The sequence below is a fragment of the Pempheris klunzingeri genome, chromosome 11 (genome assembly GCF_042242105.1).
Source record: "Pempheris klunzingeri isolate RE-2024b chromosome 11, fPemKlu1.hap1, whole genome shotgun sequence".
In the NCBI taxonomy this organism is placed as follows: Eukaryota; Metazoa; Chordata; class Actinopteri; order Acropomatiformes; family Pempheridae; genus Pempheris; species Pempheris klunzingeri.
In genome coordinates this window covers 865,120-886,607 of record NC_092022.1, presented here as the reverse complement: position 1 = coordinate 886,607, position 21,488 = coordinate 865,120, and the positions used below count along the sequence as shown (strand labels likewise).

General features: G+C 42.6%; 1 protein-coding gene across 1 annotated transcript; it reads right to left on the bottom strand.

Annotated features, from left to right (window-relative positions):
• Positions 1–157: 157 nt before the first annotated feature.
• Positions 158–20,711, bottom strand: rtel1 (regulator of telomere elongation helicase 1). Its single transcript, XM_070840133.1, has 33 exons — positions 20,607–20,711; positions 18,960–19,158; positions 18,510–18,603; positions 18,177–18,258; positions 17,865–17,925; positions 17,412–17,487; positions 16,875–16,959; positions 16,400–16,465; positions 14,963–15,116; positions 14,777–14,815; positions 14,589–14,664; positions 12,961–13,058; positions 12,526–12,581; positions 11,712–11,783; positions 11,556–11,631; positions 11,119–11,251; positions 9,744–9,857; positions 9,571–9,611; positions 8,556–8,641; positions 7,958–8,035; positions 7,758–7,835; positions 7,403–7,549; positions 7,207–7,322; positions 6,130–6,253; positions 5,352–5,517; positions 5,082–5,239; positions 4,719–4,814; positions 3,447–3,657; positions 3,116–3,250; positions 2,524–2,655; positions 2,223–2,396; positions 1,989–2,111; positions 158–588 (listed from the first exon to the last, which is right to left on the bottom strand). The coding sequence occupies exons 1-33, from the start codon at positions 20,706–20,708 to the stop codon at positions 518–520; spliced, it is 3,519 nt and encodes a 1,172-aa protein (XP_070696234.1). The 5' UTR covers positions 20,709–20,711; the 3' UTR covers positions 158–517.
• Between the last annotated feature and the right edge of the window lie 777 nt (positions 20,712–21,488).

Below are 21,488 nucleotides of genomic sequence, written 5' to 3'. Positions count from 1 at the left end.
TGGAAATACTGTGGACGGTGAAGTATCGCGATACCTAAAGGGCAACCTCGAGACGTGACTCAGTGATGCTCTCCGAGTCTGCCCCCCCCCCCCACCCACATGAAAATATAGTGAGGGGTTTACCTCGTGGAGTGAATACAGCAGAGAGGAGACGGAGAAACAAAAACATTTCATTTATTTCATATTTATATTACATTCTCACTTCATGACATTCATCTAATACAGAGCAGATTTCATTTCTAGTTCCACCACAAAGCCCCCTCAGTGACCCACTGTCTGCTTCATGCAGTGTCACAATCTCCCCAGGGAGAAACACAGGATCGTACTGTGGGTGATGTCGTTGTTGTTCGGAGCCACAGATGTTTCAGTTTGCTGCTGAATCTAACTCTGAATTCTGCTTCATTCGTTTAGTCTGCACCCCGACATCATATCCAGCGCTGGGGTTCACCCCCCCCAGATTACTGCAGCAGTTAGGAACTTCCTGAAGCACACACACGATGTTCCTGGAGCTCACCTTCTACTTTTTTTGGCTGCTTGAGAAAAAACTGGAAATCTTGCATTGTGTCTTCAGAGTAGGTGATGATGAAGCTGAGAAAACATGTAAAAGAAGTTGTAAGGACTCACAGTTCAGATGACCGGCTGTTTAGTTACATAAAGAAGCTCCATATATCCATAAAGGACACAGTGAGCCTGAAATCTTCTATATCTTTAGTATCAGTGAATGTATCGAGTAACAAGATAAGATAAGATGAACCTTTCCCACATTGGGGAAATTTGCAAATTTGCAGCAGCAAAGAACAAGAACAACAGTGCAAAGATAACTAGATAAGCCTGTAGAAGTAGAATATCATATGAATAGAATAAAAAAGCTGCGCAGTATATACAAATAGAACAGAGATTGCACTGTAGTAGAATGGTGAATTATTGCAGCAGTCAGAAAAACAGTACTGCACATACAATATTCAAGTAGACGTGTGTTACATGACGTGTGTGTTAGTGCTAAAGTCACTGCTAGTACATTTGTGTTCTCTCTCTCTCTCTCTCTCTCTCTCTGTCCAACCTCAACCCAACACGGACCCTGACAGAAGCCGCCCACATTGAGCCTGGTTCTGTTCCAGGTTTCTTCCTGTTAAAGGGGAGTTCTTCCTCCACTGTGTCCTAATATAATATCTGATGCTGCTCATGTGGGGATTCTTGAATCCTTAATGATGAATTCCTGAATCGTTGGTCTCTCTCTAATTAAAGAGTTTGGTCTAGACCTGCTCTTTATGGAAAGAGTCTGGAGATAACGCTGTTATGAACTTGCGCTCTATAAATAAAGATTGATCGATAGATTGATGTGTGTGTGTGTATCAAAGCTCGATACATCATTTCCAGTGCCACTGTCACATCCCTGAACCGCACTGTTCATCACTGACATGTACATTTAGAGATTTACATCTTCAGTAGGAACTTGAAGCAGAGAGACAGCAAGTCAGTAAGCATTGAGAGATGCTCACATTTCTTACATCGCATGATGTTTTTGATCATTTCATAAAATGTGTCGTCTATAAGAAAGCATTAATAACAGCTGTACGATGTTCATCACTTGTTTCTTTTGAACAAGACTGTGGTCCTCTCCTGACCCACCGTTTAAAAGCCTGAATACAAGTAACCAGCAGGACTCTTTGGTTTCTTCAGTCAAGAGCTTTTGATTCTACTCAGCTTCTGGTTGGTGACAACTGTGTCTAAACTGTTCTAGGGTGCTTCAAAGCTTCTAGCTGTTCAGCTGAGCTTAGCACTGGTAGCTTCTACTGCTGTGCTGACTGACTTCAGACTGGAAGGCTGCTCTCACACTCTGGAGCAGTGCTACCAACAACAATGAACTACTGATATATCCTGGCTGGACTGACCCTCCCTAGAGGAAAATCCAACAAGTAGATGAACAAGCAAGATGAACAAAAGATAAACATTTATACTGTACTAGAATACAACGGGCTGTTCTTTACCGTGTCTTTGTTGGTCTTCACTCACAGCAGGAGCAGCAGCAGCAGGAACTGACTGTCCGTTCAAAGCATCCAACATCTCTCTGTACTGTTTTTTATGGTGAGCGCGGACACACATGCCGAATCCTTCAAAGAGACAGACGAAGGATGGAATGAATAGCGTGAACCGCTGACAAGAAATCCCTCTTCTCTCTAAAGTGTAACTGTGAATATGTGTGGGGATGTGAAAGCACTTACTGACTAGAAGGTTGAAGTGCTCGTCCTTCTCAGTGAGTAGGCTCACCACAGTCGTCACCAGGTCTTCATAGTTGTCGGTCTTCTTGTAGCTGTGAAGGGCCTGAAAGAGCTGAGCTGATTTTCCTGCTCCGAGAGCTTTTTTCACATCAGCCAGAAAGGTGGCGTGGACAGAACCTGATACAGGAGGAGAGAACCGAGGGTGGATGGATGGATGGGTGGGTGGATGGATGGGTGGATGGATGCAGGTGCATTGAATACTTCACGTATACTGAATTCAAAAGTGAAGGATGTAACGTCCTACCAGCCAGAGGCTCTCTTAACCCTTGCTGGTTTAGATGCTGTCCTCCTTTGTTGAGCTGCTGTACGTTCAGCTGGCTGCAGGTCGGCGTCCCACTGGAGGAGGTCAGAGCCACAGCCGGCTGTCGCTCTGCAGCTGTAAGACAACAAAACACATTCAGATTTCTTCTGCTAATACACAGATAAGCCCTGAACCTTTGGTCATGTCTCACCTCTAATGCCTGACTCAAACATATCAAGCAGGACCAGTCTGTCCGCTGGACAGTTTGAATCCTCTCAAAACTTTAGTCCCTAAACAGAGCTTTGCTAACAATAAAGGCAGGTACTCAAAGAAATATTGGAATCATATGGATATTTTGACATCCATAAGGTCGTGTAAGTGAACGTTTGCTAAAAAGCCCCCACTGTGGTGACTAGAATGTGGGAAGTAGAGAGGAGTCAAAGTGCGAAGATATTGTGCAGAATATTCTCTATAATAATAATAATCTATGAAGGTTTACACATGTTTGTCATCAATGCATGATTTGAAAAAGAGAATACATTTAAGGCATTATTTCATCTGCACTACACAGCACGTCTCTGGTGAGTTCCCCTACCACCATGCAGCAGCGCTTTGTTCTTGTCCTTCCCCAGTGAGTGATCAGGTTTGTATCCACAGCCTTGCCCGGTCAGCTCCCGACACTTCTCATCAAACTTCTTCTTGTGATGTGGCCGAACAAACTGGTAGAGTCCTGTGGCACAGAGCACACACTGCATTAGAGATCTATTAGTTAAAGATCACTTCCTCCTCCACTGTGAGCTGTAGAGCTACGGCATTCTTCCAGTAACAAGCTTCTTGGTGCTTCACTGAATGTTTTGTTTGCGTGTCCCATGGCGTTTTGGAGAGGACTGCAGTGGAGACAGTGAGGTTATCAGAGGAGGACTTACCCCGGAGTAGACTGTGAGTATTAGCGTCTTCAGTTAAGACCGCTGTCTCCGTTAGCAAGGCGTCCATGTTGTCCGTTTTCTTGTAGGTCTGCAGAGCCTGTACGATGTTGTCAAAGGTGACCTGGCTCAGTGACTTCTTCATCTCGGCCAGGAAGTTCTTTGCTCTGCTGGCTTTACCTTCCTCAGGTACATCCTCCTTCATGGCCGCTTTCTTCAACAAGGACGGAGAAATATGTACTGCTCACATTTGTAATGTACAATGTTTTTTTACAGATATAAAAATCAAAAGATATCTGCTACACAAATAATATAACAGTTTATCACAGAAGATTTGGCTAGAATATGTTAAAGTAACATATATGCTGTAATATTAATGGGAAAAGTATGAATGAATATACCGTACCAGTCCAAAGTTTGGACACACCTTCTCATTTAATGTTTTTACATTGCAGATTGATATTGAAGACATCAAAGCTATGAACACATTTGGAATGATGTAGTAAACAGAAAATGTTTTAAATCAGCCACCTTGTACTTTGGTAACAGCTTTACACACTCTTGGCGTTCTCTCAGTGAGCCTCATGAGGCCACCTGGATGGTTCTCCAAGAGCCTTGAAGGAGTTCCCAGAGGTGCCGAGCACTTGTTGGCCGTTCGTCCTTCACTCTGCAGTCAAACTCATCCCAAACCATCTCAGCTGGGTTCAGGTGGGCGATTGTGGAGGCCAGGTCATGTGACATTTAAAGTTCTTGAAATCTTCCAGATGAATTGACCTTCATGTTTTAGAGTAGTGATGGACCGTTATTTCTCTTTACTTAGCCGAGTGGTTCTTGCCATAATATGGATTAGAACCGTAGTCGAACAGGGCTGTAGGGATGGTCTCAAACACAGTAAGAAGGAAAGAGATTCCACAGATTAACTATTGACAAGGCACACACGTTAACTGAAACCCACTGCAGGTGACACGAGGTGGCGACTCTGAAGAATCTAAAATCTTTTCTTTCTGTTTCCTACATAACTCCATGTGTTCCTTCATAGTTCTGACGTCTTCAATATTAATCTACAATCTAGAAAAGAATAAAATAAAGAAAAGGTGTGTCCAAACGTTTGTCTGGTACTGTATACCGATTGCCATGGTAACAGGTTAGTGATGGCAGGAAGGGGACAGGTCACTTCTACCAAACCTGGAATGTGCCTCTGGAAAACATACACACACACACACACACACACACACACAATATATGAAACGGAACATCACCCAAACTAAAATCTACCTGTTCTTTGACCACTTTGATTTTACGTTTCCCTCCACGCAGCTCATCATCCACCCTCTTGTCATGCTGAAGAGACAGCGTGGACAAACCATGTGCCTTTAAAAGACAATGCACAATTGATCAAATAAATACAGTCCTCTAAGAAATAAAACGTCAGAGTGTACCATTGTTGTTTCATGGCACCAGTTCTAGTGATAGTACTGACCCACTCCACACATGGGATGTCACACAAAGTAGGAATCTGTACCAGGCCTTTTTCTACAAACCCTCTCCTTTGAGCGGTACAAGCTAATTAATGTTAAAGAGAGAGTGAAAGAGAGCTTTCTGCTCTTCTTAACCAGTAAAACAGAGAAAACAAGCTACCTTCTCCTCTCCCACAACAGCACCGTCGTCTTCTGCACTGCAAAGGTCCCCTTGCTCCAGAGCGTCCAGCAGGTTGGCTGGTCTCCTCTGGTTCTCAAGCACCTCACACTCATACTCAGTACACATCCTGGCAAACCCATTGAGTCCAGTGTGTTCGTCTAATCAGAAAGACCGGACAAAAAACCAATTAAGGACCAACTTTTCCTCTATGAAATGTTTCAGGATTTTAAAAAGGCGGTGTGGAAACAGCCCCTTTGTCTTTACACTCACTGAGTCTCCTCCTCTTCAGGCTGGGAAGGTGGGTGTCCAGCAACTTGGCCTTTGTGGTGTAGGAGCTTTGGGAGGATAAGCAGGCAGTGGAGCCAGAGGGCTGACTGTCTGGTAGACACACGGTCCCACAGCTCTGTGCTGCAGCCTTCTTCTCTACCACAGGCCTCTGGCTCATCCAAACACAACAAACAGGCAGCATAAGCTGACTGACAACGCAGTCAATGCATTAAGAAGTTGATGAAGAAGATGGCTTCAGTTGAAGTATTGACTTTATAAACATGGCGAACTGAAAGAAATCCCTCCATTAAACTGTGCCCACCGTCACTGCCTGGATGTTCAGTCAGAGGTGGAGTGCACACTGAGCTGGTTCCCCAGATGGACCATCTAGCACTGTTTTTCCAAATTAGTTTTGGTTAATAAAACTTCTCTGTCAGTCAGACATCTCATGTTAGTGAGGTACTGAAGTTCACGTGTCATACGTCACATGCTTCATCATTGTGGAGGCCACAGTCAGTGTTCTGACACCTGACCTGCCTGCTATCATGACTTGCAGTGGCGTACGAACACCCAAAGCCTTGTTCTACAACTTGGCCTCATGGACCTCATACCTGTGGTGGTCCATCAGACACATGTATTTTGTTGCTGTTGATTCTTTCCAAATACATATTTTCTGTGTTTACAATACAAAAACCTAATGTAACTATGTTGCTGTGCACGGGCGTCACAATAGACAACATGCTATGTGTTTGGCCAGCCAACCCAATGTTTGTTAACCTACCAGTTTCTGTGCAATCCTAAAAAACTGCGAGACATCACGGACCACATTCCCAAAGCCATCATACAGACGCACATAAGGCCTGACCCACGATGGAAGATGAGCCCTGACATCAGAGTTTTTAAACCTGTGGGAAAAGTCACATTAACACTCTTGTTATTATCAGCATCGGTATCAGTATTTGTAGTGCTTGTAGTACTAATGTTTGGATAGAAGTGGCCATTTTGGTGGAATGAAAAGCTCGACCCATACTTGGGACTGAAACTGGAAAGCCTCACTCTAATCAGATAGTCGTACACATGAACTTTGTTTGAGAAGAACGGCCGTGGCTTGCCATCTGGTCATGTGAATGAAGAAGCTGAGCTTCCTGGTTCTGATTGATTGTTTTCATTTAGGCGTGTTGGATTGTTACAAATCCCATTCTTGCGAGGAACCTGATCTTTGCCACAGATTACTTGTGCAAAAATGTGCAACTGAAGCACTGAGTTTGAAAATAAAAGTGCAGTCATAGACGACGTCAAAGAAGTGGCTGTAGCCGTCGTGCCATTGCCCACTGGTTTGTGGACTGCTGTGTGCTGGATGGCTCAAACCTTCCTTCAGTTAAAAAACCAATAAGTCTGCTCTATTCTGGCCTCCTGTTCTACAAACATTATTACCAAACAGCTGAGCCAGCTAGCTATCTATATCATACGTATGTCATATGCTGGTTTCTCTTCACTGGCTCCCCAGATGCTTGAGAATCAACTTTAAAACACTGCTGCTACTTGAATGGGTTAGAATTCATTTTGTACTGATTGTATTTGAGTTTTTTATTTTTACTTTAGTTGATATCTGCAAAATAGGGTATTTAAACTCCATATTCACTCAGATTAAGTCATTGTGATTTTTTTGCCTTCTGGATTATGTCTGTTCATGACTTGTTTGACAGGTCACCAAATTCCTTGTTTTGTCTGAACCAAAAGTCCCAAACTGAAAGCTGTTTAATGAAACAGAAAAGAGCATCACTTAAGAACAAAGGTGTTCATAGAATGGCTCTTACATGAGGCCTAAAGTTCTGTGAGGTGCCTGATCATGTCTGACCTGTGATCACACAGAAAGATGGCTCCATAGTCTTCCTTGTGACGAATGACTCTCCCGATGGCCTGGTTCACAGCTCTGAAGGCCTGCTGCCTGTACCACTCCTGACCAGACAGGTACTACACACACACAGACACACACAGTGAGTGACACAACACCACACAAGACTGTTCAGTGACACTCAGCAGTTCCCTCTCACCTTCATGCCAGGCACTTTCTTCCTCCTCATTTCATCCAAGAACTGCATCTTCAGGATGACTCGAGGGTCCATCTTGGGTGGGAAAGGAAGGCCGGTGATGACGACACCCCGACCAAAGGTGTTTGCAAAATCCAGACCCTCGCTGGCCTGAAACAGGTCGACATTTGCTGAGGTGTAAGCTTACACCTTTTAGGGTTTATCTAAATATGAAGCCCAACAGATGCTTTGCCTGCTGGCAGAGGAAAGGTGATGGGGCCACGAAAGACCTGAGAGTTTCTCATAAATATCCAAATACATGGCAACATGCTTTATTTATCTACAGTAAATAGACTCCAAGAACATACAGGGACCTCACCTTCCCTCGACACACAGCAAAGAAGGTTCCACCTTTGACTGCTGGATCATTGACTTTGTTGTAATATCCATCAATAACCTTTGAACAGACAGAGACAGGATCAGCTATGATCGGTGCTCCCACTATGACCAGCTCATGAGAACTGTCCAGTGTCATAGTCATGCATGTAGATATTTAATTAAAAAAAAAAAACCACTCACTTCAGTGAAGTTGCCCTTTCCTTTAGGCTCAACAAACATGGGCTTCACATTCTCAATTCGATCTGCATGTCCATTAGCCTGACAAGAGAACAAGAGCCCCTTTGAAATAGTCATTTGACTACAGCCTGATATCAAACCCATTCCAAAAATAGTTTCCCAGCTCTATCTAAACATTTTGCCTTACAACATTTACATAAGAAATAAAAGGCAACAATTCTCAGAATTACGAAAACGGGCATGACAGGTGATCAGTGCCCTGAATTCTAAAGTAATCTAAACCACTCCGATCAATGTCAGGTGGGGGCCAAAAGCACATATTTTTCTAATTAAGTTTTAATAACAGCTCAGATTTTTAAAAATATGTGTTTACATTGATGTTGAGGGTTCTAATGTGTACGTACAGCTGGAAAGAAGTTAGACTTAATTTACTTCGTTTGAGTGTAAGGTGACACATGGAGGACTGTGACAGGGTACAATCATCTTCTATGGGCACTGTACTTTCATCCAGCAATATTCAGGAACACCCAAAATAAATTAATGAAAGGATAATAGTACAATACTATTAATCTGCAATGGGCTCTGTTCAGTCTCCACTTACTCTCCAGAAGTCCAGCGTTTTTTCCATTAAAGGGAAGGAGGGAAAAAACACTAGGAGGCCATGAGGAACCACTCGGCTCAGATTGGCTGAGGAGAGAATAAAGCAACCAAGACATTCATGTGGTGATCAAGACAGAAATATATACAGACACAATTCAAAATGACGAGGAGAAGAATCCAGTGAAAATAGGACAAGTAGTGGTGAAATACTGAGCACAAAGTTTGATGGTGCTTGTGTGTTTACTGTATATCATATTTATAAGATGCTAATCTCCTACTCTGCTGGCCTCATTTTCAAACTCATGTGCCACCCAGTGCTGCCAGTCACCATTCATCTCAGTCAAGAACTGAGAAAGGTCTGGCTGAGTCCTTCCCGAGTCATGTCATTAGTCATGCAGACCTTTTCATCACTTCTTCAGCTTATCCTATCAGACACTTGTGTTTACATTTTAGCATAATGAAGATATGAACTCTTGAGATATGGCCAAAAACACGTTATGTGAGGTCAGGACAGTGACCTTAGTCTTTGACTGGACAGTTTATCCTTGAGTCCAAATCCAAAATTTGGACTCAAGGGGGGGGGGGGTCAGATCATTTCATTACTTCTTCACTTCAAGTCTGTCTTCAAATGCATGGACACAGAAACAAGTTTGTGTTGCTGTAATCATCCCTTCTGTGCAGAAAGGAAACAACATGGACCCTGACAGAAGCCGCCCACACTGAGCTTGGGTCTGTTCCAGGTTTCTTCACGTTAAAGGGGAGTTCTTCCTGTTAAAGGGGAGTTCTTCCTCCACTGTGTCCTAATATAATATCTGATGCTGCTCATGTGGGGATTCTTGAATCCTTAATGATGAATTCCTGAATCGTTGGGTCTCTCTCTAATTAAACAGTTTGGTCTAGACCTGCTCTTTATGGAAAGAGTCTTGAGATAACGCTGTTGTGAATTGGTGCTATATAAATAAAGATTGATTGATTGATAACATTTTTTGTACAATTATCCAATTGTTATATCTTACCGACGGTGTTGCCTAAAGATGCCAGGTTTTCAGGAACAAACCTGTCACAGAAGGAAAGATGATTTGTTTTATTTAAAGTAACACCTGGTAAATAATAAGGAACTGTGGGAAACTCTCTGTGCGACCTGTTTGTAACTACTCATGTGTTGTAAAGTGTAGAAGAGAATACTAACCTTCTGTCGAACGCTGAACTCAACTGAACTCTATCTGGGCCTTGGTCAATGACGCTAACGAGGATCTGGTCCCTCTCAATTACGTGGCCATTCTCCAGAATCACTGGGAATTCTCTGCACCAACAGCAAGGAAAACTACAATTACTACAATAACAACAGATTTGGCTGAAGCAGAACAACAAATTCCTAAAACATCTGAAACCCAACAGCACAGAAGATCTATCCCTTGTGCCAAATCTGAAGAAATGACCTCAAGACATTCCTGAGATTCACTACAATGTGACAGACGGGCTGCATGAAATGACTAGACAGCCAACCTGCCTGTCTAGCTACGCATCCTGAGTGCATTCTGCCAGTTTACTCTTTGAGCATGAGTGTAATCTTCAACAAGGCTGAGCAGACTTATTGCTAAAGCTAACAAGCTAGTTGCACAAACAGCGCAGCCAAAATGTTAAAAAGATAAATCAGATTCGGGAGTGAATGAATATAAATGACATGCATGAAATTGTTTCATTAGGAGCATTACAGAAATAGTGTGATTGCCAATTGTGATGCAGAGCAGCAAATAAAGAGACGGCGGTCCGCCTAAAGACACAAGGACACTGGAGTCAGTATGATGATGTATACTGACTGAAGTTGGCTGCCTTTGGCTCCGCCAGCTTGGCAATTGCCAGTTGCTGCTGTCCAGCTGAGACTGCATTTTATTAGGCTCAGCTGTCCTTTGGCAGTTTTAAGTGTACTGTGTCAATTTCATTGTGGACCAACATGTTGGACTGCCAGACAGACTGACTGAACAAATCACAACAGCACAATGATCTGTCAGGCAAAACAGTAACTCAACAGTAATTCTATGGACAGCCTTTTTATACTAACAACTGATTCTTATGCCAGTCTACGCAGTTCAGTAAAACAGTTTGTGTTTTTCCAGAGAAAATCCACGGAACCTCTAGATGTAGCCTTGTACTACACAATCTCAAAGTAAATCTAAATCTAAATCCCACAAGAACAAGACAGGTTCAGAGCGGTAGACGTGTGTGGACGTCTCCACGCCACCTGCTAATTTAGTAAATGTATGTGTGGTCATTTCATCATTAATGCACATTTGCATTACGAGACATTAAAACAGAAATCCAGTCTTGGCACTGCAGCAAGTTGTTTTTCATTCTTCATGACCGCCACAGGAGTTACACGCCATGCCTGGTATTCAGAGTCATATGGAACGCTTGCTTAGAGTGAAAAGAGACTGAGAAACGGACAGCAGTAGTAGCACTAGTTTCAATGTTGAGCTAAGCAAATCTACCACCCAGAGCAGTTAAGTCATGTAGGTATGCAGGTAAAACGTGCTTAGAGGAGCGGCAGATAACAGGTAACTTACATCCTCATCTCCGAGGTGAATGAGGACAGGGGGGAGAGGGTCCCACTGGTCAGAATTATGCAGCGAACTTGTTGATTCACCAGCTCCTGCATGCTGAAGCCTGGAGAGAAGCACCAGTAACTCAGAATGTTGCCTACAAGGGGCAAAGAAACACATTATTGGACTGGGTTTACTCAGAGCATGGGCAGGTCAAACAGAAACTAAACGTTCCACTGGGTTCAACCAAGCTCTGGGTGTGATATCCACTCAGAACATTTCATGACAATGCAGTCAGTTGACTTTGAGAAGTTAATAGAGAGGGTATTATCAGAGTGTTAAGTCTTGAAGATTTACACTCTAAACAACTAGAAAAAATATATTCAGAAGATATTCAGTATCTATCGTTTCCAGTTTTGTAAGCGTGTCAGGACTGTGACAGCATGTCAGTCACTCATTACCTTGTTTCTTTGATGAAGCCCACACATCACTGCTTGGTTTTTTCTTGAGGTGGCTCGTGTCTCGATGGATATGAACCTGAGCAGCAGAGACTGATGAGATAGTGGATGGCACTGTATACTGAGCTACATAACAAGTGTGTGGCCTTTAATGAGCACCTTAAAATGAGCAGTGTTGTACTCCATCTGCTGTTGTCTGTCCTTCTCTGATGGTTCACCACAGAACACCAGCTACAAGAAAAGGAAAGGAGGAATTAGTATTGGCACTATAAACTGAAACGTACTGTGTAGAGAATGGATTAATGATGTCTTCTACCATTTTAGTAAAACCTCAGAAGCAATGTACAGCAGGAAACCTTGTGGAAACTAACTAGGAAAGGTGCTTGTTTGCTTTCTACCCAGAGAGTGACATGAGAAGATCAATCTCACTGACAATCAGGGAAATCAGTGTTACCTCCTGTGTGACCAGCCCCACTGGTTAACATGAGTGCAGGCAGCGCTTCAAGGCACTTCTGCCTCCTGAGCGTCCCCCTTACATACGTAGCTGTGATATGTCAGCAGTTTTTATGTCATTGATATTGACATTGACACATCTCGAACTGGAACGATTTTATTTATTTATTTATTTATTTTAACAAAGAGCTCCATCAGAGAGATTTTGAGGTGTTATAGATATATTTTTTTACTGTCCAGAGCTTTTCCCCTCTGCTTCCAGTTTTTATGGTAAGCTAGGCTAACCACAACCTGACTCCAGCTCTGTAAATCATAAAATGGCAAGTTGCCCAGGGACACTTCAACATACTGACTCAGAGGAGCCAGGTATTGAACCACAGAGCTCCCAATAGATGGACGACCCACTCTACCTCCGAGCCACAGCTGTGCTTAACAGAGACATGAGATCCATCTGAACATCTCACTCTTGGAGAGAAAGAGGAGGAGTGTATTGCAAAAATGTTCTCAGCACGTAACACACCTGTATGATATTAGCCAGCTTCTGCAGTCCACTTGTGTTCAGGAATATTCCTGGCTCTGATGAGAAATGAGTCACACAAACAAATGACTCCACAGGGATATTGGAGATGAAGTTGTAGCTCCTTCAGGCCACACACCAAACAGATAATTAATTAAAACTATATATACAGTTTTACACGTATGTAGGTACATGTATATACCTAGGAAGTTTTTGAAATTGTATCTAGATGATGTTGACAACAGCAACAAGATGATGATGAAAATAAGGTCTTCACAAAATAAGCACCAAGCATCATAGATATTAACACAAAGTCTGCTTCCCTTGTAACAGGGTCTGATGCTACAGCCAGCAGACACGAGCCCCCGTGTGACACCAGAAAACGCAGCAGATCCTAAAACAATTGTCAAAAATATGAAGTAATCAAGCGATACTGACGTCCCGTTAAGTATCCAGTGATCGTCTCCAGGGCTTCGTAGACTGCCGTTTTGCTGCTGTAGGTCAAGTGGGCTCTCTCCAGCAGCTCATAGATGAAGCTGAGACAGACAGACAGAGAAGGTTATCAACAGTGTTTCAAAATCCAGTAAATCTCTGTGGCAAGTTAAAAAGAAAATAGCCACCAGAGTTTTAATATAATGGTTAATGTAAGAAACTTTTTCGCCCAGTTCTTATATTGACAGCCCAAGAATTCAACGGAGGGTTTCAGTCTGGTCTCACAAGCAGTTTATTCTGGTCACAGGTCACAGGTAAAGTACTCGCAGCGCTGGGCTCATGACGGACCCCGAGGGGCCGGTCAGAGGAGCCCCCTCTGGTGTGTGTGTCCCTCTGGTGTGTCCTGTTTCTGTTTCCAAACATCTCATGTTTAAATGCTTGTTGGATATCATAAAGTACGTAACCATTTCTGGTTAACTGTTTAGGTTCGTCACAGATAGCACGTTCCTGTAGTGATGTTATAGTAATCTAAGAGTTGGATGATGGTTGCAAGGCGTGTATCTATAATCAAACTTCAGAATATGTTTTGCACAACAAAAGCACTACAATCAAGGTCTGTCTGGTACATTCTGTCTATCTGCCTCACTAAACAATACAGGAGAAGCCACGTCTGTGGAGGTCAGATTGACATATTCTGTTCACTCTCATGAGGAGAGAGTAACTTTATTTGAGAAGGCCTGAAACATTCTATGGTCATATTAAATTCTAACTCAACAGTTAATGTGTTTCTCTTTCTGTTGACTATGACTTTTTCTATTCTGAGTCTGATGAATGGATTTTGGAGTTAACCCCACGTCAGACCCAGTGGTCTGTATCCCAGGAGTACATGAATGAGATAACATGACAAAAGTGCTATTTAAATCTAATGACCTATTTTCATAGCCTCTCTGACATCATGCTATGTCTTATCTGACATCAGAATCAATGCTTTTCTTTCTATTTTCCAGTACAAACAAGGGGCAGGGTACATTGTTACACCACAGCAGGGCTTCACACTCACTTCTACATCGGTAAACGTTCTAGATAGGAAGTCTACTTGTAACAGTCTAGTTCCATAGTGTGGTATTAGTACTTTTACTTCAGTCAAACATTGAGTATTGCTTCCACCACTGTGGTTTGAAGTGGTGCTTGTTCTCCTTCGCTGGCCTGCTCAGCCTCTCCCTGCATGCACTGTCATCATCAGTGGAAGTCTGGAGGCCTGCATTGGGTTTTATATCTATGGTGAGGACATAATAACATACTGTCTCATTAATTATTTAAATGTGAAAATGTAACGTGATATTGGCCGGGCAAATTTCACTACTTTGACAGTTGTTGATAGTGCAAAAGTTGGTTGGCATCAGCAAATGCTGACATTCAAAACCCAGCCTAAATGTTTAGTCAGTCATTAGAGTCATAGAAGTCAAGGTGTGAATGTGTGTGCGTCTAAGAGGACGTGTCATTGACTGGAATGGGGTTTGTGGAATCTGGCGATGTAACCAGTAGATGAGCACATCTGTTTACGAACAGGTGTTAAAAAGAAGGACTTGGAACTGTTAGTAGAGCTTACTATCTACCACCACACTCTCACGTACATTCCAGGTTTTGTGATGCCTTTGTCACTTGGAACATCAAAGGAATCGATGGCGGTTTCCAGGTCCAGCAGGATCTCTGTCAAAGCACAGAGAACCACAGAGAACACAGCTCAATGTATCATGAGATAATCATGGGAAGCCCTCAAATAAGGCTCATTTATCTCAATCATTCCTTTAAGAATACTTACGTTTGATTTTAGCAATGGTGGTAATATCAGGTTTTAAACCTGAAACAAAATATAAGTACACACATAGATTTATTTATAACTTTTAGATATGTTAACTTTTAAATACTATAAATTCACCCCCCACCCCATTGTGCAACCTCAATGATTGAAAAAAACAAAAAACAAAAACAAACTCATCATTCTGACCAGAGCTGAGGGAGTCTACATTGAGGTCTTCAGCAACAGCCTGATTGCTGGCATCTTTAGCCTGCTCCACCAGCTGCCTGTCAATAGCAGTGATGGCTGAAGCCACATCATAGGGAGTCAGGTCAAATGATGTGGTTTCTTCACAAGTCTTCTCCTGCAGATAAGAGAAACAGCTATAAGAGATACCATAGCCATGCCTGTCATGGTCATGAATCCTGAGGAATACACATCAACAGTGCCATCATACAAAAGCAGGAGTGCCCCCAGATGAGCTTAACACATTTTAGGTTCCCTTTGATCAACTGTCAAGTCAAATCCAACATCGCAGTAGATCTCATGGTCACATGATGGCATAAAGACATTTTCTTATCACTATATCTCAAAATTCAATGTCGTTACATAAAAGTGTGTCCCCAGTGTGTCTAGAGACGCTCAGACAATGACAGAAGACTTTCCTCTCCCTTTCTCCTGCTCCATCTGTCCTATTTCAGCCCTTCAGCAGACCGATGGTCCCATCCACTGAAAACCTGCACCCACGTTGTTTTCTGCCACGGTTGTTATCTCGCTAGTGTTAGCTATAGAAATACAATGTGAGAGGTACAAGCAGAGCACACAAGTATTCCTGTTGTCCAGTCTTCATGTCCTCCCACCATCTGAGAGAGTGAAGACTGGCTGTCTGTGACCCACCTTCACATGTGGGAGCTGTAACTTCTGCTGTGTTTTGTGTTGCTTTGCTGTTTATTTGGCAGGTCAGTCTGCTGAAACTGTTGTTAACATGTTGCTCGGCTAATGTGTTTCCCCTTGAGGGAAGGCAGAGCTGATGTGGGAGTTGGGAGCCGACTGGGCGGGAGGGGCACCCTAGAGAGACAAGGGTTAAACTGGAGTGTTCAGAAAGGGGGCTAAAAGAGCAGTATGCTGTATGCAAGGCGTGCGAAAAATAATGTGTGCGGTTTTTGAACCACATGTCATGAATATCAGCAGGTGTTCTTTAAGATAAGAGGGCAGAATTACCACATTCAATTTGACAGAGGAGCCACAGAAAGCATCCTGACTGGAAACATTACAAACTGGCCCAGAACAGGAGGGCTCTGAAGTGGGTGACTAAAACCACCAGGAATCTATTTATGGTGTGGTGCCTGTGCAGAGCCCTAAAAGAAAACACCCACCCCAGCCTCCATGTGCTGCCAGGGTGACAGACACCTCCATTCACTCTCTGCATTAGAGTCAAAAGTGCAGGTAGAAACTTTGATTGGGATGAAACCTGTGCAGATGTGCATCTTCAGAGCAGCTGGAGAAATTAGGTCACTCTCATCATCCCATGGTAAGAACACATTGTTTTTCTATCCATCCATCAGTAATGGGGCTTAATGGATCCTATACAACCTTCTATGAAGTCTGAATAAATGATGATAGTCACAGAGAGTAATTATGTCCTACCACATTGTGAGCTTCATCAAATATGACCACAGCTCCATTTAGCTCGATGTTGTGTGCCTTACGACTCTAAAGAACAAAAGGGAGAGAACAGAATAGCAGCATTCATTTGGATGTCAAAAGTCAAAAGTGTGGACACACCTTCTCATTCATTTTTTCCTTTTTCATTATTTTCTACATTATAGATTATTATTGAAGACATCAAAATTATGAAGGGACACAGAACTATGTAGGAAACATAAAAGTGTTAAATAAAACTCAGTCAGCTTTATGTCAGTAGGTAAAATTCTACACGATCACTAACTATACATCGGTTAGCATACCATTCAGAACTGTGGTGCCTGTGTCAATGCAGGTGACTGCAGATGTCACGTGAACATTTGAGCTTCTTCTTATCTTTTAGTTTCTTTAAAGTACTAAAGCAGGACTTGAGCTATCTCTAATCATCACTGGCAATATGATCCATTAGTCAGCTCACCTTTGGATCCAGCAGGTAGTTGTACGGCATAAAAATGATGTCTGCTTGCTGTTTCAAAGAACGGGAGAGGTAGTAAGGACAGGCCCTGCAGAAAAATGTTGAAATGAAATGTACAAAATGCATTCAAAAAAAGACTCATATTACTGCCTTTGAAGGGGAACTTTTCTGTAGCACCAATGACATAACAACACAAGAGCAAAGTCATTAGATAACCTTGGAAGAATCCCTGGAAATAAATGTGAAGTCTACAGAAAATACACCATTTATTTTATAATAACAACAACAATAGTAATATTAAGCGCGTCGTTATCATTATTACTAAATAATTACAAAACTATGTCAGTCAAACAGAAACTCTCTTGCCCCCTCAGGTTAAAGGAGTATTTCTGTCACGTTTCAAAGTCATATTTTACAATGATTTAATTACACTTTTCCTGAATAATACACAGTGGGAGCCATACGCTCTGCTCGACTGGACAGGGCAGTGATGTGCTAGCTGAAAAGACAAGTAGGTGAACATGAAGACAGAAATTCTACCTTTCTTTATTGCCAAATTTCACTAAGTCTTCAACATCGACGATAGAATTCACCAAGTCTCTGTCAGAGCTCTTTTCTGAAGGAGGAAACATATTAGGACTTTAAAGACTTGCACACAGGGAGAAAGTAAGTATTTAGCAAACAAGCCAGTGCTGCTTTTTTTAAACGCTGCTGGACAAACCATCTATGCCCCCCCCCATTAATGATCCACTAATCTTTCTGTTGTACTGGCATTTAAATACTACATGAAGCCTGTTTAACGTGTTTCTCTACACGTTAAACAGGCAAATGTCAAATAGAATACATTTAGCTACTTTTACATGGGCACCGTCTGCGGCACCGTCTGTGGTACCGTCTGTGGTACCGTCTGTGGTACCGTCTGTGGTACCGTCTGCCTTTTCAGACCTTACTCATATCTTCTGTATGTGCTTCTTCCAAGTGTTACACCATTACCTTCAAAGTTATTGTAGTAGATGCATGACCTGGTGGAAACTTTTGCTCTGCACATGTGGACCTGAAAAACAGGAACACATTCAGCTCTGTACATACTGGTTCAATGCCACTTTTTTTTAATCTCCCTTCATGCCAGAGAAAGAACTCTTTGTGTTTGTCTACTTCTTTAAAGACCAGTAACAACACTTGATCCGGTACGTTTGCACATATATGGAACGTGTCTTGGTATTTTTAGGTGCAACAAACATAGCAGACACTAAGTACTACAAACTCTAGCACAGAATGAACTGAGCAATGTTGTAGCCTGCTTACCTTAACATGGTTGCTCTCCTGACGCATCACTTCCTGGTTGATACACAGCTGGTCTCTTGATCCCAACACACACATCTTTGGCCTGAATCAGGGGAGAGACAGGCATCAGAACGGGTTTAAAAAACTCAAAACTCAGCTCATCTTTGCAGTAAAAGCATTGAGAACAGGCCTCAGAATATTTCACTTCCACAGTAACACTTTGAAGCCTTTGAGTCAACATTTTTAATGTGGTCAAAGCGTTTCATACAGGTCCAAGTGAATCTGTGACTGACGATTCCAAAAGAAGCTTAGTCTCACACTCCTCAAACATAATCTCAACTGAATATTTCTTACCTGTATGAAGTGTTCTTTAACTCACTGATAACCTGTGCAAGCTGAGAGTGCGTCCTGGATGCATATATGATCTTGGGAATATCAGTGTAGTAGGCTGGAAGACAATAAAAACACAAAATCGTTAGTTATGTAGTTACATACATAGTTTTGAAGTGTTTTGAAGAGTTCCAAGAAGTGCTGAGCACATTTAATTAACTGAGGAATAGTTCTCACAAATAACTGAAACATTTCCAGTTCATCAGCACTGCACACTGCATTTTTCCACACTCACAGCACTGAAGAGTTTGCAGACTGTCGTCACTGCTGGTATTAGATTGTTTCCATTTGTTGTTATGAACAAATTACCTACCTAGAGGCTAAAGGTTATACTGGATTGCATTATACTGCAAAGTGTTCAGAAAGTCCCTAAGAAATGCACTAGGCTGTGTGGATGAAATGATCTGAACATACTTGGTGTGTTGCCGTCTGTAGCAGCCGACCCCCAGGATGACAGAGGTGTCTTTGGGAACATCTCCTCACCGCTCAGCCTCTCTGCTATCTTGCTGGCAGAGATGGTGTCCTTGAAGTGCTCTCTCCAGGCCAAGGTGGCACAGAGAAGGCACAGAGTTTTACCAGTACCTGTGGGACTCTCCAGAACACCATTCACCTTCTGAAACAAACATGACATGCATACTGCTTTCATCGCATTACCAGATGTTTCACACATTCTTAGCTTGTTCTGCTCCTCTCTGTAATGTGGTGATCCACTAAGAAGCTCTCTAAACCTTTCCATATACAGCTCCTGCTGCGCTCGAAGGTGTGTTTAGGGGTGAGGTAATTATGGGAGTAAAGCCCTTTTCTAAATGAAATCATTGTTGATTGGGACAAAAACAGCAACATTTGTACACATCATTAAACTGTGTTTGTACTGTAAAAGACGATGGAGCTCTCACTCCCAATAAAGGCTGCGCTCACTTTTGTTTCCAATTGCAGCTGAAAAACATTGTAAAAACTGGTGTTTCCCACATTATAGTGTTTCCATTGGTAACATTACATGTAACTACTAGGGATGGGCCCGATGGTGGAAAAATATTGTAGATGGGCCTCTGCCGTGTTCAGTGAGTTTCACTAAGCATTCAACACAAACTGCAGGGTACCAGTGCTCTGTGAAAGAGTCCGTGATTTAGGAATTATTTGATGCCACCATTAAAGAGTTGATGTATGCATACACAAAAAAATAGAGAGCATATTGCACAAACACATCCTTTGATTATATGTATTTTTGGTATAAAGAAAAAGCAGGTTTAGAGAGAAGCAAACAGAAGAATCTACAATATCTGATGATCTTGACAAATATATCCTGAATGTCAAACCTACTCAGAGGCAGAAACAGGTGGAAACAAAACTTAACTGTACTTTCTGCATCATGTTCGGCCTCCAGGCACGCCCCATCACCCACACCAAAGCACACCACAGCACGCCAACCAAAATGTTGGAATATGCAGCCTGGAGCCTTGTTCTAACATATCGGTGTCTACAACCACCATCAGGGGTGACAGGCAGGAGTGATGCTTTCACAGTCTGGAGGGAGAACTTCTTCTCTCTAAAGCCAGGGGCTGCTTCAGAGTGTGAAGGAGGGGAAATCTGGGTTTCTGCTCTCTTATTTCTTCATTCCAAAGAAGGGGGGTGCGCTGCACCCAATTCTGGATGAATTCAGGTTTCTTCACGTTAAAGGGGAGTTCTTCCTGTTAAAGGGGAGTTCTTCACGTTAAAGGGGAGTTCTTCCTGTTAAAGGGGAGTTCTTCCTCCACTGTGTCCTAATATAATATCTGATGCTGCTCATGTGGGGATTCTTGAATCCTTAATGTTGAATTCCTGAATCGTTGGTCTCTCTCTAAATAAAGAGTTTGGTCTAGACCTGCTCTTTATGGAAAGAGTCTGGAGATAATGCTGTTATGAATTGATGCTATATAAATAAAGACTGACTGTCTGTCTGTCTGTATGTCTGTTGTGGTATCTAGAGCTGCTAAACTTCTCGCTAACACCATGTCACTGTGCTGCTGAGTTGAAGCATCGACTCAAAAAGGAAGACTCCAGCCGTCACTAGTAACTACTCACCTTCTGAAGACATTCAATCACTTTGCTCATGTAGTCCCTCTGACAGTCATATGGAGGAAAAGGAAAGCTCACTGTCACTCCATTCAGAGAAAGTGAAGGCATCGTGTGTCTCCTCGCTTAATTCAAACGCTGTCACAGTGGGTGAACGGCGGTCAGAAGACAGAGGACAGCTTTAGCCACAGAGGCCACATGCTACAGTGCAGTCAGCCCTGACAGGCTTTGTGGACCTGTCTGTGCTTGGCGCCACTTCCCGCTTTCATATCACTGCGCATGCGCAACGGAATAACAACAACGCCTTCTTCTTCTTCTTCTTCTTCGCTGTTTAACGGCAGCTTGCAGCTTAGTGTTGCATTACTGACACCTCCTGGAGTTATTGAACTCCTGCAGTGTCCGTACTGCTACTACCTACTTTACCAGCCCAAACTTCATGTTAACGTTCTCTCTCTCACTCTGCCTGGAGGGATGGAAGCACTTCGTAAAGGTCATCCAGTAATGAACGATATTTTCTCCTGTGCCAGCTTGTAGGGCACACACAGGTGAAGCTCTTACTGTTTCTCAGAATCAGAGAGTCAGGGCCTGGATGACATCTAAGTACTGTCTCCATGACGACCTGGAACCAGGATGCAGGATTATGGAACTCCTGCCTTCCCACTATAAATCCATTTTGATCTTTATTATTGATATTTGGCTACAGTGTCCGTAAATGTTTTGCTGAAAGCTTAAATGATCTTATGGTCAGAGTTGAACAAACTTGTTGGTCTCATATTTTCACACTTGTTAGAGGATTGACCTGCAAACAAACAATGAAAGCACTGCTCATAAAGGGTGGAAGAAACATTTCTAAAAGTGGTGTTAGCAGTTTATTTTGGAATCTTTTATATA